This window comes from Mauremys reevesii, linkage group 3 (genome assembly GCF_016161935.1).
Source record: "Mauremys reevesii isolate NIE-2019 linkage group 3, ASM1616193v1, whole genome shotgun sequence".
Classification (NCBI taxonomy): Eukaryota; Metazoa; Chordata; order Testudines; family Geoemydidae; genus Mauremys; species Mauremys reevesii.
Window position 1 is genome coordinate 54,966,487 of NC_052625.1, and position 16,648 is coordinate 54,983,134.

At 43.1% G+C, this 16,648-nt stretch overlaps 1 protein-coding gene across 1 annotated transcript in view; it reads right to left on the bottom strand.

Moving 5' to 3' along the window:
- Positions 1-4,677: 4,677 nt before the first annotated feature.
- Positions 4,678-16,648, bottom strand: part of ACBD3 (acyl-CoA binding domain containing 3) — a 38,099-nt gene continuing 26,128 nt past the window's right edge. The window contains exons 7-8 of the mRNA XM_039532164.1: positions 9,777-10,061; positions 4,678-6,657 (exon numbers count right to left, since the gene is read on the bottom strand). Coding sequence (XP_039388098.1) covers positions 6,452-6,657; positions 9,777-10,061 — 491 coding nt within the window. The 3' untranslated portion in view covers positions 4,678-6,451. The remainder of the gene's footprint in view (positions 6,658-9,776; positions 10,062-16,648) is intronic.

The window sequence follows — 16,648 nt, forward strand, 5'->3', positions numbered from 1 at the left end:
TGTGCCCAACACGAACGTGTTCCAGACAAAAGATGGAAGGTGCAAGATAAAATTGCTAATTCTTGCTCACTGTACACACAGGGCTAGAGTCTTGTCAGAACCTGAAAGCCAGCCTCAGTGGCTAGCAGGGAATGGCCCTTTCCAAAAGGGAATCCCTGGGTGGCAGCACATTCATGCAGTTTTCAGGAGACAGTTCAGCATGTTAAGAGTAGAATATCTGTACTTCAGTGCCTTCGCCTTGAATAACTTCAAATAAGTACAGGCGACTAGTATTAAAAAAAAAAAAATTGGTTGGTTTATACAGTGCTTTGAATGCAGCTGTGTATAAATGCAGATTTTGGGGGGGAGGGGGAGAGTTGTTCCTTCAGTTTCGCCCTATTATGGTTACATAAAATGGTCATTCCCCCCCCCGCTGTTTGGGGACATTATTTAAATCTTTATCTCTGGGATATTAATCTTTGAGCTTCTTGCCCCAAGGGAGAAGCCTTTTCAGTTTTGAATGTTGGAATCCAGTTTTAGGCTTTCTGCCAAAAAAGACTTTTGCACGTTTTATTTATGTCTTTAAGCTGGTCTATTTGTAATTTTCTAATCTGTATTTTTACCATAAACTACTCTTCGTATTTCTGGAGTTAGACTGTCCCTCCCCCAACAGATTTCAGAGAGGATTTTGATAGGGACAGCTTGAGGCGGGGAGGTGATCTCTTTCAATGAGTTTAGGGCACAATGAGAAAGCAGCTTGATTTGTCTCTGTCACAGGCAAGGCTATTCTACTTTGAGATGCAATCTTTAGTTTTCTCTCACACACACTAAAACTAAAGTGTTACATTTTTAACCTCACCCTCCAACTCTGATTGGTTTTGAAAGGAGTGGTGCACAAACTTCATCTATATGAGGCACCTAGAGTGATAGGCACCCTAGAAATACCTTATGGACTGTTTGGACTTTGGTTAGTATGGGTCTAGCCTACAGAGCAGCGAGAAGCTCCGGCTCCTCCTGCCTCTTGAAGGGCTGAGACTGTACCAGTGACCTCAGTTGTCACAGGATCAGGGTTATAGTGAAAATTATCTAGTGATTACATCTGCCTGCAGTTTCTGGCTCAGTTATGAATGCTAAATGACTCGTCAGCCCTTGTAAACACATTCTTGGTTAAAGGACATGGTATCAACACAGGTTCCCATCTGTGCTGGACCAAGCACATCCTGGGTATAACTTGGCCTCCTGCAGGCTTTACTGTGCAGAAACTGTCAGAATGCCTGACCCTGAGCCAGGGCAGGTAAGGGATGACAGGATAGTTCAACATCTTGGCCTATGCAGTCCTCTCAGAGCAGTGGTCATTTCCAGTCCACTATCCTGGCTGTGCTGGTAGCCGCTAACAACTTTCCCTTACAGGCTGGCTTATGCCCTGAAGCCATCAGCATTTACTGCTTCTGCAAAATTTTCTATCCTCTTTAATGTAGCTGTTCTAACTATGGAGGCACTAGTGGCAGCTCCACAGTTAGGGATGAGCCTATATAGAGTCAAAATAATATTGGCCATTTAATTGATACAAGTTTGTCTACTAAGAATTTGAGACCAACTCATTATCCATGGGCCAGCCCCTTGGTTAACAACAACTGGGTAGAATCAACTTGAACTGTTCTTCAGCTCCCTTGGGGGAGGGACTGAAAGGTCACTTTCAGGGGGACCTCTGAGTCAGTCACTTCCTTTCAATTTTTAGCCACAATGCTGCACATACAGTGCATTGTAACCACCAATGTTTATTGCCTGCCTCTTGAATTAGCTGGACTTCTGTATAATTACAATGTTAAGCAAACATGAAGAGTCCTTCCACATACAACCATAACCTCAGTAAAATTATCTGCCACAGGAGGTGGTCCATCTACTAGATAGGTAGATAAAAAACACATTAGTTCTATAGTGCTTCCCATCCAACGAGCTCAAAGCAAATAGCCAATCAAGCCACCTAGGAGGTGGCTATTGTTGACCCCATTTTACAGTTGGAGAAATGGAGCTAGTGTTACCAAGAGCTGCCTAGGCTCCCTGTACACTGCATGGACAGAGTTATGCGTCAAAGCACTTCACAAGCCAGCCTGCTGACTGGGCAGCTGCCTAAGCTAGGCAGTAGGAAATGCTGAGGAGATCAGAGCTGTGACCCTTGTCCCAGATTTAGGTACCTAAGCCAGCTCAGCCCTTTCTCATGAAGAATGATGGTGCCAGAGGGTATTTCTCAAGCTCTCCTATTGAAGCTGCACCACTTCAGCCCAATGACTAATTTATACAGAGGGATGGATTTTAGTCTAGTGATTAGCGCACACTCCCAGGAAACCTGTCTCCAGTCCCAGCAGCAATGTCTGTGTCATACATCTGGAACAGCTTCAACAGGAGACAGTGAGATTACCCAAGGACACCCAGGCAGGTGGGAGGCCTGGGTTCAAGACCCTGCTCCAGAGCAGAGGGGGGAAGATCTGAATCTTGGTCTCCTAGGTCCTGGGTGAGCACTAGGGTCTTGCCCAGAAAGGGGAGAGTGGTGGGGCTCCTCCATCTCCCCCAGCTAGGTTTTGTGTAGGACCTAATTCACAAGGCATGCTCTTAAGTGGGCCCTGGGAACACCTACCAGGATCAGGTGGCACAGTATGTCCACCAGCAGAACCTTAGGGGTCTAGGGAATTTTGATGCCTACAGGGTTAGATGGTAGTTAAGGAAGAGTTTTGAGGATCTAAATTTTGGAGGTAGATGCCCAAATCCATTTATGAAGCTGGTGACTAATACATGAAAGCTGCATTAAGGCTGGGCATAGCTAGGACTCCTGCATTATAACTACCAGACAGTGCTGCTTCCTACTGAACTGAGTTTTAACAGGATGATTGAGACACTGGTTCAGACTTGTCATCAATAAAGGTGAAACACAAACAGTTTATTCATGAAAATGTTAAATCTGTAAGACAAGGTTAGGCTTCAGTGTGAAGTATGGGGCTGGAGCCACATACAGTAGGGGTATGTCCACATTTAAAAACACTACAGCAGTGCAGCTGCACTGGTTCAGTGTAGACACTACCTATGCCAGTAGAGGTAGTAGATAGACTGATGGAAGAATTCTTCCATCATTGATGTAGCACTGTCTTACTGGGGGTTAGGTGGGTATAGCTTCATCTCTTGGGTGTGGATTTTTCACACCCCTGAGAGAGACAGCTATCCCATGTAAATTCCTAGTGTAGGCCAGGCTTGAGCATGTATACAGAAGCAAGGTAAGCTAGAGGATCACACTACATCATGGTGCATAATGCAAGAGGCAATTGAAAAGGAGTAGTTCCAAGCAGATATTTCTCTTTGGGTACCTGCTAGAGCAGTGATCAAGTTTGTACACAGCAGGAATCAATCCAATCAGCTAAGATACAGAGGAAGTTTTCTGCTTTACATTATGTAATTTTAATCCCCCCAAAGCTACATTTATTTTTACCCCTCAGTATGTTTGACATTGTTTCATAGGAAGTAAACACAAAAAACAACTAACCTCTCATTCACAGCAGGGTCTTGCACAAGTATCTCTTCAGGTAGCAGAATCTACAGAAAACCATTTTAATTTTGGTTCAATTACTTACAAAGTAGTATTAGCAGTTGCTGGAGGAATATATATTTTAGGACAAGTTTCTCAATACTACAGCAGTCCTTCTAAATTCATATTCAGAGAGATTTTAAGCTAATGTTGGGGTAGAAACATTAACTTTGATTGCTGAATCATGAGGGGTTGAGTCAGATTTGGGGTATTTTTTAAAGGGACAGAAGGTTTCAAAACCAAACTAGGATGTGTGCAGTGCTACTTCCTTAAGATAATGTGGGCTATGGGGAGGAAAAGTTCCAGCAAGGCTTCAGTGCCAGAGCTCAGACAAACCGGCAAAGAGCAGGTACAGTACCCCCAGTAGGTGCTGGAGCAGGGACTCGAGGGAAAAGTTTTAAGTGGAGACGCACTCTGGCTTGGTTTTATACCCTCCTCCCAAAGCAGTTTCTCTTCATCTTAACCGCACTCTGTGAGCCCTTCGTGCTCCCTTTCTTTGCCTAATCCACTCAACATTTAAAAAAAATTATGGTACAAACATGCTATTTGACACCATCACATGCTTACTCTGTTAAATCCATGTCTCTAGCGACTTTACACACCTCAAGGCAGGAATGGTTGGCGCAGTGTCTAGCATAGTAGGACACCCTAGCCACGACCATTGTAATGAAAATACTCATTATGTGCAGACAAGCTCCACCCCAGAGGGACATTAACCTTCTCCAATGCACATCCTCAAGCAAACTGTCCACACAGCCTTGTGGTTTTTAATTGATAACTATTAGCAGGCACAGGGCAGGGTATAAGTATAGCAGAACTGAAAAGTAGGGGAGAAAAGGTTGCTGTATACTGTGAATCTTTATAGACAGGAAGGGCATTTAAAAAAATTAGCATGTTCTACTTGAAGAGCCATCTACAGAGGTAAAGTTAATAAAAAGCCAACAAGGTTACAGATAAATGTATTTTAATTAAGATTAAATATATTATTCCAAGGTATTTTAAATCGCACTTGTACTGTACTAAACAGCCAGAGGCAATAAAAAAAGTTCGGAAACTGAAAAGTTCTGACATCCAACACATGACAGTAAATGCTGCCATTTAAAGCGACATACACCGCTCCCAAGAACAATTATATATTTTTTATTTTAGAGAAAAAAGTCAAACTTTTTTGTATGGACAAAATCTAAATCAAAAACTGGAAGAAATATTAGTGCCTGCCTTTATTTTTTACATTTTTAAATACAGGTTGTTTTTTTAAAAAGCAAGGTACTTCCTAACTCCATGGCCTATATACTGTATGTACACGAGCAGAACATTTTACAAGTGTTTTGGATGGAGCAGCACTAGCTAGCTATAAGCTGGTAGTGTGTTGCTGAACCAAATGCCAAGACAAGTTAAGCATTCTATAGCTTTTTTCTCCACAGCTGGTATGAGGAAAAAAAAGTGAATCATGTACATACAAACCACATTCAAAACAACCCCCCCCCACAAACTCCACCATCCCTATTGGTTATGGAACTGTACAAGCTGCAACTAATCAATGGAAATCCTACTGCAATAAGTGATTTGAGAAAGATGCAACAGTAATCAAGTGCATTATCCATGCAGAATGCGCAGTTCATCTTTAGCATACCCGAACCCCCTCTCACCCCTTCAAAGCAAAGCTCCATAGAAAGTGCACTGTTACTGCAGATATGCACCAGTTAACCATCGGTATTTGTTTTCAGAGCACAAACTATGAAAATGCTTCAACAGTATCTATGAAATATGGCATGAGAGATTAAAGCTAAACTAGTTAAGGATCTGCAGGGACATTCTGCTTTTCCCTGAAAAACATAATTACAAACTAGAATTAAAGCATGGAGGGTTTGCACACAAGTACCCCCAGATTAAACTAAAATGGGTTGTTCCTGGCAGTGATTTCCATAATATTAGTGCAACATTAATCCCTACACTTCACCAAAATGATTCAGATAATTGTTTAAATGCACTATGTGCAGATTTAGGTTTACAAAAAACACAAAGCAAAGCTGAGAGTTGTGCAGAAAACTGATTTCACTTTGAAGTCTACCCATGCAGCAAATCAGCAAACAAGATAAGAACTTATTCATCCCCTGGTTCAGTGCCAGAATCCCACCAGGGCTAGCAGTAGGTGGAGGAGGCACTCAGATTCTGCTTTGTGTCACTAGTTACATATATTTTAATTTGCTATCCAGGGTATATCTTCCAATTTTGAAGTCAGACAAGGGGCTCCATTTTTACAGTACTGTTGTATTGATCTAGACTATGCAGCCCCACTGAAAACAAATGCCATTCATCTTTTATTCACTACACTGTTTTAGGAGAGGGAATAAGTTACCTCTTGCATGACGACAGAAGAGAGACAACTTGTTTCAAATTTTAATGGTGTAAAAATTTGACATCTGAATACAGTTTAAGGGAGAGACTTGCTACATTGCAAATCGTATCTGATTCTGCCCATTAAGGATGAGACCCCCTCTAATAACAAATTACCATAAATTCCCAAAGCACATAGACCAGGCAACACCATACCAACAACTGTTCAGACACTACGTGCTTGCGTGTGTAAGTAACAGTTTGGAGGTTTTGTATATGCAGTTAGTGTGACTTTCGTCTAAGCACTGGGAGCCAGTGATTTCATTGGCTAACCTCCTGATGCCATTAAGGGCTGGGAGATCCTGTACTAAGCCCAACATGATCTTCATTACAATTGTGCAGCAGAAAAATCCCAGCTTCTAATGTTAAAGTTCACACACAAACCGTATAGATACACCAGACAGGGTAAAATACAGACTCAAAAGATCCATTATGTTTGAAGAAAATTCCGAATAAAATGATGTCTTCTGCACAGCCCCAGCCTCCGACACTGCAACACCTTTATCTAGTATAATAAACTCTGTAGTAAACTGTTTTTGATCTCCATAATGAGTAGGAGTTGTCAAATTTAAGGAGGTAAACTCCTCTCCCTGGGTACTGGTGGCTGCCAGCGTACACTTCTTCGTGACAGTCTCGTCTGTATACAGGCACTATTTCATCTAGCTGAGGCTTGCTGGCATTCTTTTTGGCTTTCTCTTCACTGTTTTCTGTAGTGGAAAAATAAAGATCAGTCATTAAATATACTGGGGAATTTTATGCAAATAAAGAAATAAAAAAATTCTTGGCTTGTTTTTTGTTTTGCTAGTCCAACAGGGACCAGGAAGACACAAATCAAAGTTATTTCAGTAACAAAATAAGAAGTATGTTTAACTATTTGGGAACTTTTTTTTTTAATTTATTTTTTAGGGGGGAGGAGGGAGACTGAGGAACTAAGCATTCATGAGGAAGATCAGAGGTAAGATTTCTACAATGAAGCATGGAAATTAGTCTCTATCCATTTTACAAAAGTGAATAAGTGGTACTTTGTGGTGACATTACATTGCTAAGAAGGGGAAAACCAGCTTTTAGTTCAGTCTGATCATGGGTTTCCTTCATCAATCATGCACTTTATGAATCCACTAATGTTAAATGATAAACAGAGCCAGGGCCTGATTTTCAAAGGTCCTGAGCCTCCACAGCTTCCATGACAGTCAATGAGAACAACTGGTGGTCAGCATCTCAGAGTTGAATCATAAGCAATTTTACAGCTTCTTGTCAGAGGATCTCAAAGCCCAGCTATTTCAGACTCCTCTCTTGAGAGCTGCTTTTTGCTCAAGATCAGAGCTAATAGAACATAATGAAAAGACTCAGGAACTGTTGGCACAGTAAAAAAAAGGTTAGCTGAGCTAACTGTTGAACTCCTGACAACAGTTAGGGTGGCTGACCTCCTGTTATTCATGTGAGCTGAAGGACAGCCCATTAAGTGGGGTGGCCTAACCTAATGACTAGACCACAGCTGGCTGAATTAAGGTCATAGCCTGAGGCATTTCCAGATGTGATTCACTCAGTTGAAAAGTATTCACAGGTCATTTTGTTCACCTGTCTATGCAGAGCAGTGGTGCACCTGCAAGAAAATCCCTGTGCACAATTTTTGCAGGCAGGATACAGCACACCCAAAGGTGGCCTAGCAGTTCAGTGGCAGAGGACAGATGGCTGGGTCACAAGCTCCTGCAATGGCATGCCAGACTCCCCGGTGGCTGAAGGAAAGGACCTGGGTCCAAGCCTTTGGCCATCCAGGTCATTGCAACATCAGGCCTTGGAAGAGAGGATATTGAGGTTAATTTCCTTCCTGGAAAATATGTCAGCAGGGCAGGAATTGCATCCTTTAGGGGAGTATTAAAGATATATGGAGACTTTCACCACCATGTCTTGAGTTTTGATCTAACATATAGAATAGTGGAAGTGGGTATTTCATTGCTTGAGTCATTTGATACTGGACAAAGCACTGGAGACTAGACAGTAAAGAATACTCATACATCAGAGACAGGAGAGTGAAAGACAACCTAGTAAGTCTTTTCCATCTCTGACTTTTAAGAGTGGTATTTCTCATTCTCCCTCACATCAGGCTACTTTAACTCACTTGCACTATCACCCGTTTTAATCATGCCATATCATCTACAGATGAAGTTTTCAAAGGGGCCTCTCTACCCAACCTCCATTGCTATGTGAACATGTACAAAAGGCTCCTTTTCTCGGTTTCAAATCGCTGCACATAAGGCCCACAATGCCAATAGGGAAAGGCAGGAAACCATCAGCTTGAGCAATGTCCAAAGATCAATTACAAAGAATGCTTTCACCATACTGTGTAGTTACTTCTCAAACTGACACTTGGCATTGTGACCTGTTGTGTTTAAGATTTTTTTTTTTTAAGTTCCATGAAGGAGCGTTTCACTTAGCAGTGGCTTATCTTATTACCCTAGTTGGCACCAAGTGTTATCTGGGTTGGTATCTAGCAGAAGCAGGGATGTCCAGATCTGCCTACCACATAGTCATATATTAGGAAATTCAACAGCCTAAAGGTCATGTCCTAAAACAAAGGTTTCCCTTAACCTTCAATGTGCAGATGCAGCCCCGCAGGTCCCAGCATTACAGGCATTGCACTTTACAGCCCCTTCTATCAAGGAACTCTCAGTGCAGAAATAATTTTGCCTCTCAATACCCACATCCAGGACAGTATGTTTTACAGATTAGCCAGTCAAGAGAGTGGTTAAGTGACTTGCTCAAGGTGACAAAGTATCAGGATGAGAAACAAAATCCAGGCCTCTCCCCTTTGCCTTGATCACAAGACCAAGATCATCCTTCCACCCCAGCATGCAATGTTTCAGCACCTTGTTCAAGATGGAGCATACCAACTCCCACAGTCTACATGAGCACCGCTACAGTGTTTAAGGAATTTTTTTTTTTTAAATCACTTCTCTTACAGCCCCCAGATTAGAGGGGAAAAAAAATCAGCTTATCAGTTGAGCATTTAACAGCAGCAACATTTGTTTCCCTTGGTATGTCTTTAACACCAAAAGAGAAGAGGACAAGATAGTAAAATAGAGCCATAAAAACTGGCAACAGGACCAAGGCATAAGCACAACAGAGACATGCACAGAGCCATGGCTCCTGAAGCCAAACAATTACCAGAATTGAACTTTAAAAAGTTGTATTTCAGACCTTGTGGTTGCAAGATAAAAAGCTTGAAATGTAAGCCAAGTGTAACCACGGCAGTGGTGTCTGCAGACAGCCTGAAGAAATGGTTCTAAAGAGGTATTAACCTCCTCATTTATTCCAATGGGGTGTTAACTTTCAAAGCCCTACTGCTCTGAGAGGACCCCCTACACACTGAGCATTGTGTAGTACCCTTGCTGTCAGCCCCCATTGCAGCTCTGTTGGGGTGTTGATGGCAGGACCTCTTTGCTTGGGTGGGTAAGAACATTCCTCTGTCCTCTGGGAGTTTCCCCAGCCTGCTTAAGCAGCAGCGGTCAGGACAGGAGGGAGGCTCTATCTTGCCAGAAGAAGGAGTAATAGTGACTCCTCCCTAAGCCATATGGGTGGCCCCTGCCAAGGGGTTGTGGGGACCAACACATGTGGATGCAACTAGGGCCATGACTGCCTTAGCCTGGCCCCACGCAGATGTGGTACTTGAAACAACTTAACTAAGATTTGGAAGGGATAGATTTCGTTTTTAGAGGGATACCAGCTGTGCAGAGTGCGCACGCACACACACACACACAAAAGACCCTTACATTAGAGTATGGCCAACAGACACCATTAAAAGCGTATATAAAATAAGCAAATATACCTTCATCTTCATCCTCATCATCACTGGATTCACTGACATGCACACTGACTGCAGTGTTAGGGGAGTCTGTCCATTCAAAATATACCCCAAAACCAATGTCATAATTGTCTGTAGCAAACTCCCAGAAGAGATACGACCCCTCTTCATGAGTTGGTACTCTGACTGTAACCACTTCTCCTCGGCCTACTGTGATCACAGAATCTGCATCCTGTCGGATCTTCTCTTTGAAGTCTTTTATCTGGGGTCGTGTCCACATGGATGGAGCTGCTATCACTGGAACCGATTCTAAAAAGGAGGGAAAAAAGCATGGAAGGTGAATGACTTGCCTCTAAAAATTACTGCTATTTTAATGTTATGTAATAACATGTCACTTCTGTAAGACATGGCACCATGCATCCTCTGCAGGACAAGTCTCCAGGTTGCTTCCTAAATTGAGCTTTCATGCTACTACAGGACAATGCCCTTTTAACAGAGGTCTAGCAAACTCACATGCAATACATCATGAAGCCTGCATTGTAACACGGTACATATTACAAATCTGCCCCTTAGAACTAAGTCTGGCTGAGCATTTCATTCAATTTGCAGCTGCCTGCACATCTAAGCTGACTGACAATACTATCTATCTTTATTTAGGCAAAATTTCATTCAAAGACATCACTTCAGTGCAGAGCAATATGGGTTACTATTTCAGTCAAAGGCACTGCTTCTATGACAGCTACACACGGTTACATAAACCCTTTAAACAAATCCTTGAAATTTAACTCCTAAACATGCAAGCTGTTTTATTTGATATGTGCTCAGTAGAACTGCTCCATTTTTTTCACATAGGACCCAAAACCCACCCCCCAGTTTCTTGCTAGGGCCTGCCCAAATCTTGCAAGGATTTTGGATGAAGGTGGGCAAGTGCCACTGATAAGGCCAGGAATAGTGATAGACAGAACTGGGGTGTGGGGGAGGGAAGCTGGTAGTGAGTTGATTTTCCCCCTCCAGCTCCACAGACTCTTACAACAGGGCTGTCCCTGTGAGCCCAGGGAACAGTGAGGAGCTGCAGTCTGTTTGGCTGGAAGGAGGATGGATCTGGATCATGGAGAGAGCAGCAGAGGCAGGCGGAAAGGAGAGAACAAAAGTTACTCCTTTAGACACTTGGTCCTAGTGTCCATGAGAATATGCCCCCCGGCACATTCAACCAACAGGCCCCTACCCCCTTAAGACCCACTTGTGCAATCTATCCTATACAGAGAGAAGCTCTGCAACAGAACTTCTACCTTACATTCCTTCCCTCTATGGACTTGTGTGTCAGTTATCTTCAGCCGAAGGGGACTGGATGGGGCTCTTTGGAACCCATCCAGCCCTCTCCTAGTTTAGGTACTGGAGTTGCTGCATATTCATCTTTTTTCATAGGAACTGAGCACACTGCCTTTATACCCAATCCCTTCTGCTCTGGGAAAGGGAGAGAGTGGGCCCAAGAACCAAATCTAGTTCTGACATGGTAGTAGGGAGTGCTAACTACAGAGCCACAACCACAATACCAGAGAGAGAAAGCAACAGATCAGTTACTTACCTTATAGAACTGGGAGTTCTTTGAGCTGTGTGGTCCCTATCTGTATTCCATTGTAGGGGCGCATGCCCTCTATGCATCCCGAGTTGGAGGATTCTTGTAAGCAGTGTCCGTTGGTCCATGCATGTGCCCTTCCTTCTCCTTGTGCCTCAGACCAAGATATAATGGGCAGAGCAGACCAACTGCCTCTCCAGTCCCTTCTCTACTATGAATCCAGGAATGCTACGAAGCAGAGGGGAATGTGAAATACAGATAGCGACCACCTATCTCAAAGAACCTCCAGTTACTATAAGGTAAGTAATTTTTCTTCCAGTGCTGGCCCCTACGTGCATTCCGCTGTGGTTGACTGTCAGGCAGTACTCAAGTAGGAGGAGGGTGTGAGAATGCAGACAGCAGACTTTCCCAAAGGATGTATCAATGGAGGAGTCCTGTACCAGAGCATAATGTCTCATGAATGTGTGGCTGGAACTACATGTGGCTGCCTTGCAAACATCCAGTATAGGTACTTCCTGAACCACTGCCACTGATGTAGCTTGTGCTCTTGTAGAATGAGCCCTTACCTCAGGAGGAAGAGAAAGAAGAAGTGACAGCTGGTAGCAGAGTAGGCTACAGCCTGAGATTCATTTAGAAATCCGCTGGGAAGAGACAGCGTGGCCTCAAAGTCATTCTGCTATAGCAAGAAAATCTTAGATTTTCTAGTTGGTTTTGTCCTTTGTAGGTAAAAAGCCAAGGCCTGTTGAATGTCAGCGGAATGCTGTCTTCTCCTCAGATGTATGTGGTTATGGAAAACCACAGCTGATTGGCTTAAGAGGAACTCCGAAAGTACGTTGGCAGTGAACTTCGGATGTAGTCATGATAGGACTTTGTCCTTATTGCATATAGAGTATGGCGGATCCGCCATTAGGGCTCTGAGTTTCCTCACCCTTCTGGCTGAGGTGATGGCCAAAAGGAACATAATTTTTATTGATAGGTGATAGATGGAACATGTTCCTAGTGGTCTGAAGGGTGTTTCTAGTGGTTTCAGAGTGCCGAAAACAAGGTTCAAGTCCCAGTGAAGGGTAGGCTTCCTTACAGGTGGAAAGGTTCTGATTGGGCCTTTCAAGAATCTGTTAATCAATGGGTGAGTGAAAACTGAGTAACCATTGAGGGTGGATGGCATGCACTGAATGCTGCCAGGTAGACTCTTATAGGACTGAGCAAGAGCCCAGTTTTGAGTGAGATGATAGCTCAAAATAAGGGGAAATCTGCTGACTCATATATGTGTTTCATCTGTATCCATATGGGAAAACACTTCCCCTTGGCTGAACAGCATTTCTTAGTGTACTTTTTTCTGCTGCTAAGGATGGTTTGCATGGCTTCAGAGCAAGAACATTCTAGGTTGATGCCCATCCAAAAACCAAGCCATCAGATAGGTTGGGATGCTTGATCTTGCTCTTCTCCTGGGTCAAGAGATGCTGATCAGAGGGTGATATGATATAAGGAAATCTGGGAACCAAAACTGTCTGGGCTAAGTGGGGGCAATGAGGCTGACTCATGCCCTGTCCTGTCAAATTTTCCATAGGACTCAATGTAGGAGTGGTAAGGGAGAAAATTCACAGCCAGATGCCCTGACCAGAGGAGAAGGAGGGGATTGCCCTGAGTGTGTAGCTCTAGAACACCTTTAGAACAGCAAATGTTGCATTTCCATTTGATTTGAAGGCAAACAGATCCCAGGTGGGACTTCCCTACTGAGTGAAGATACTGTTCACTACTGAATCGTTCAGTATCGACTTGTGATCGGTGGCAAAATGCCTGTGAGGGTATCTGCCAACACATTCTGAGTTCCCAGAAGGTAAGCTGCCAACAAGGTAATTTGATTCCATAGGTTACACACAGCGAGAAATGGATCTTATCCTTCCTAGTTTGCTGATGTAAAAGACAGACAATTGCCATATTATCTGACATTACGAGGACATGCTGGGACTGGATAAGTTGCAGAAAGGTCTTGCAAGCTTCTTGCATTGAATGATGATCCAGAGATTGATGCACATCCTGGCTTCTTGGAGCATCCAACTGCCCTGTGCTGTCTGGCTGTCCACACGGGCCCCCACTCCTATCTCAAGAGGGAGGCATCTAATGACTGTCTTTTCCAGTGTGGGGTATAGGAAGAGAACACCCACACGTACTTGACTGGGATCCCTTCCATCAATTTAGAGATGATGTTATTCTGGAAGAAACTGTCATTAAGATATTTGTGTTGTGTTTGGTTGGTGAACATGCTGTTTGGAGTCATGCCTGTAGGCAATGTAAGAAGAGTCTGGTGAATGGGATAACGAGTGCATGAAATCATGTGCCCCAGGAGGGAAATACAAGTTTTGAGTGGTGCTCAAGACTTGCGCATAACCTGGTCTATCAGGCCACTCATGGAGCAAAACCTATCCATTGGTAGATAAACTCCTGCCATGACTGAATCCAGGGTCGCCCCTGTAAAGTCTATGGTGTATGTCAGAGGGAGGATAGATTTTTCCAAGTTTACACTGACTCCTAAAGAGGATAGGTGCTGAAGCATTAATGAGGCCTCGTGTCCTCACAACGAGAAGCAAATAATTGAGATAAGGGAAGACAGTGAGGCCATTCCAGTGAGCTGACTTTGGTAAAGACCCTGGGGTGCAGGCAAGGCTGAATAGGAGCACCCTATATTGGAAATGGTTGGGACCCACCACAAATCTGAGAAACTGCCTGTGGTTGGGTGAACATCCACATAAAGTATGTGTCCTTCACATCAAGAGCTGTAAACCAAATGTCCTGTTCCAGGAATGAGATTATTGATGCCAATGTGACCATGTGAAATTTCAGTTTATGAAAAAAGTGGTGGAGACTGTAAAGATCAAGAAAGGGTCTCCAATCACCCTCTCTTTTTGGATACAAGGAAGTACACTGAGTAAAAAGCCTTTTCCCTGGTGTTGGAGAGCTACCTACTCTATTGCTCCTTGTTGGAGGAGGGACTCCACTTTCTGCCTGAGAATACTCTTGTGAGAATGATCCCTGAAGAGGGGGTTTCAGAGGAAGCAGAACAGTAAACTTGATTGCTTAGCCAGACTGGATGATATTTAATACACATTTATCCATTGTTACAGCACTCCAGTTGTTGAAAAACTGCCAAACAACTCCTGAAGGACAGGTGGGCATTGGTTAGCAGTGGCATCATTGAGTTTGCAGTTCTTAAACGGACATCAAAAATATCTTTTAGCTAGAGGATGGGACTGAGATGGTACTGAAGATATGGGAGGTGCAGGGAAATGAATGAGATTTTCTGCATCCTCTGGCTCTTATGAGGAGTATCATAAAATCACTGATAAAAATGTTAAGTCACTGGTCTAGATTTATATGGCTGCCTGTGATATTTTCTCTTTGGGGCAGGTGTATATATGATCCTGGCAGGCCAACTGCCAGCTCATAACAAGGCCTCACTGAACACTTAAATGCATAGTTGGAAACCAGTCTTGCTTACCTGTGTGTTAGCATTATCAAAATAAATATTGGATGTTAAGTTGATAAGAATGTGCTTAATATTTTATAAAATGCTTACAGGATACTGCATGTATTGTTCTCTCAACTATACCCTATGTTATAACAGCAAATATTTGCATTGTATTATAGCCCTGTAACTAAGTAACCCATCAAACAAGAAAGAAGCCTTGTGTAATGCAAATAGTCTCTTAAAAAGATGTTAAATCCTGTTCATTAAATACCAGTGAGCCATTGTGCTAGTTCAAGGATCAACGACTAAGTGCATTCCTCCCTCAACTTCTCATGAAGAAGGGACCTGTGTAACAACTGTTGCTGTCAGCTGGGTTTCTGAGAGAAGAAGCTATACATATGGACACAAGGAAGAATTCTTCATCTCTGGACTGTTTGGATTCTAACAGGGCAGAATAAAGAAATGAGAAGACCGAATTCCCCAAAGTTACTCTGGGTAGCCCTAAAAGGCTTATGGGAAGCTGGCAGTTTATAATTCCAAAAAGTAGCAGACACACAGTAAACTCTCTCAACTGTATATGTATTTTTTACCTGCTTTAACCTTTCAATAACGCTCATTCCTTTTTCTTATCTTCATTCCTTCTTTAGTTAGTTTACTACAGAACTGGATACCAGAATTGTCTTTGGTGCGAGAGCTGGGATGCAAATCAACTTGGATGAATGACTGGTCTCTTGGGACTAGGTGTAACCTGAAAGTTCTGTGATTTTTGGTGTGATCACTTATCACATAGTCCAGTTTGCCTGGGTGGCGAGATAGTGTCTAACGGGACTCTGTGACTGTTGTAAGACTACTTTGGGAATTCATATTTGATACTGGGTTGACTAAATCTAATTAAAGAACATACCACCAGTTGAAGTGTCTGCCCTGAGGTTGGCACTCACGTTCGTGAGTCACTCCAGACAGCATGACAGTACAGATTCCCAGGGAGTGAAGAGTGGCTCTGGAGTCCTTCAGAGTAAGGACTCATTTGTCTTCATTGAAAAAATGGGCTTAGTTGAAAGGCAAGTCCTCTACAGCGTTTTGCACCTCCCTGGAAAATCCTGAGGTGTCTAGCTACGAGTTAGCACATTATAATGGTTGTTAACATCAACCTTGATAATGTGTCTGTGGCATCAACCACTGATAGATGTGTGGTTCTGGCCACCAGCATATCTCTTTTCAATAAGTGCTTGAAACTAAGCTCTGTCTTGCTATGGCAGCTCGTCTACAAAGTCTGTAAACTTGGAATACTTCAGATAGTCATACTTAACCAACAGTGCTTGATATTCTTGATATTCTGAACTGAAGGCTAGTGGATGGGAATACCTTTCTTCCCAACAAGCCTAGACGTTTAGCCTCCTTATCAGAAGGATTTTGAATATTGTCATCTAGATTCTCGATGGCAGCCTGATGACCAGAGTTAGGCATGTGATTGGTAAAAAGAAATTTGGCTCCCTTGGCTGGAATGAAATATTGTTCCTCTGCCGTCGTAGGGGTAGGGGTGCATGTGGCTGGTACATGCCAGATTGCTTAACAGGTTCATTAACTAGAAGCGCTATTTGACCAGATCCAGTAGTTTGCAGTATATCCAAGAGTTTGAGGGATCTGGACCTCTACTATGAAGATCAGGAATTCCTTTGTCATTCTGCACAATCATTCTTGGAACTGTTTCTGGTCATCTGGAAGGGATGGAGACACTGGAGTGACTACATCAGGAGATGAAGATGACAATCTTGTCATTACCAGCAGAACCAATTAAATCAGATCATAATCTTCCTCTTCCATAGGGTCACGAGGAAGTTCTAAATGTTCCCT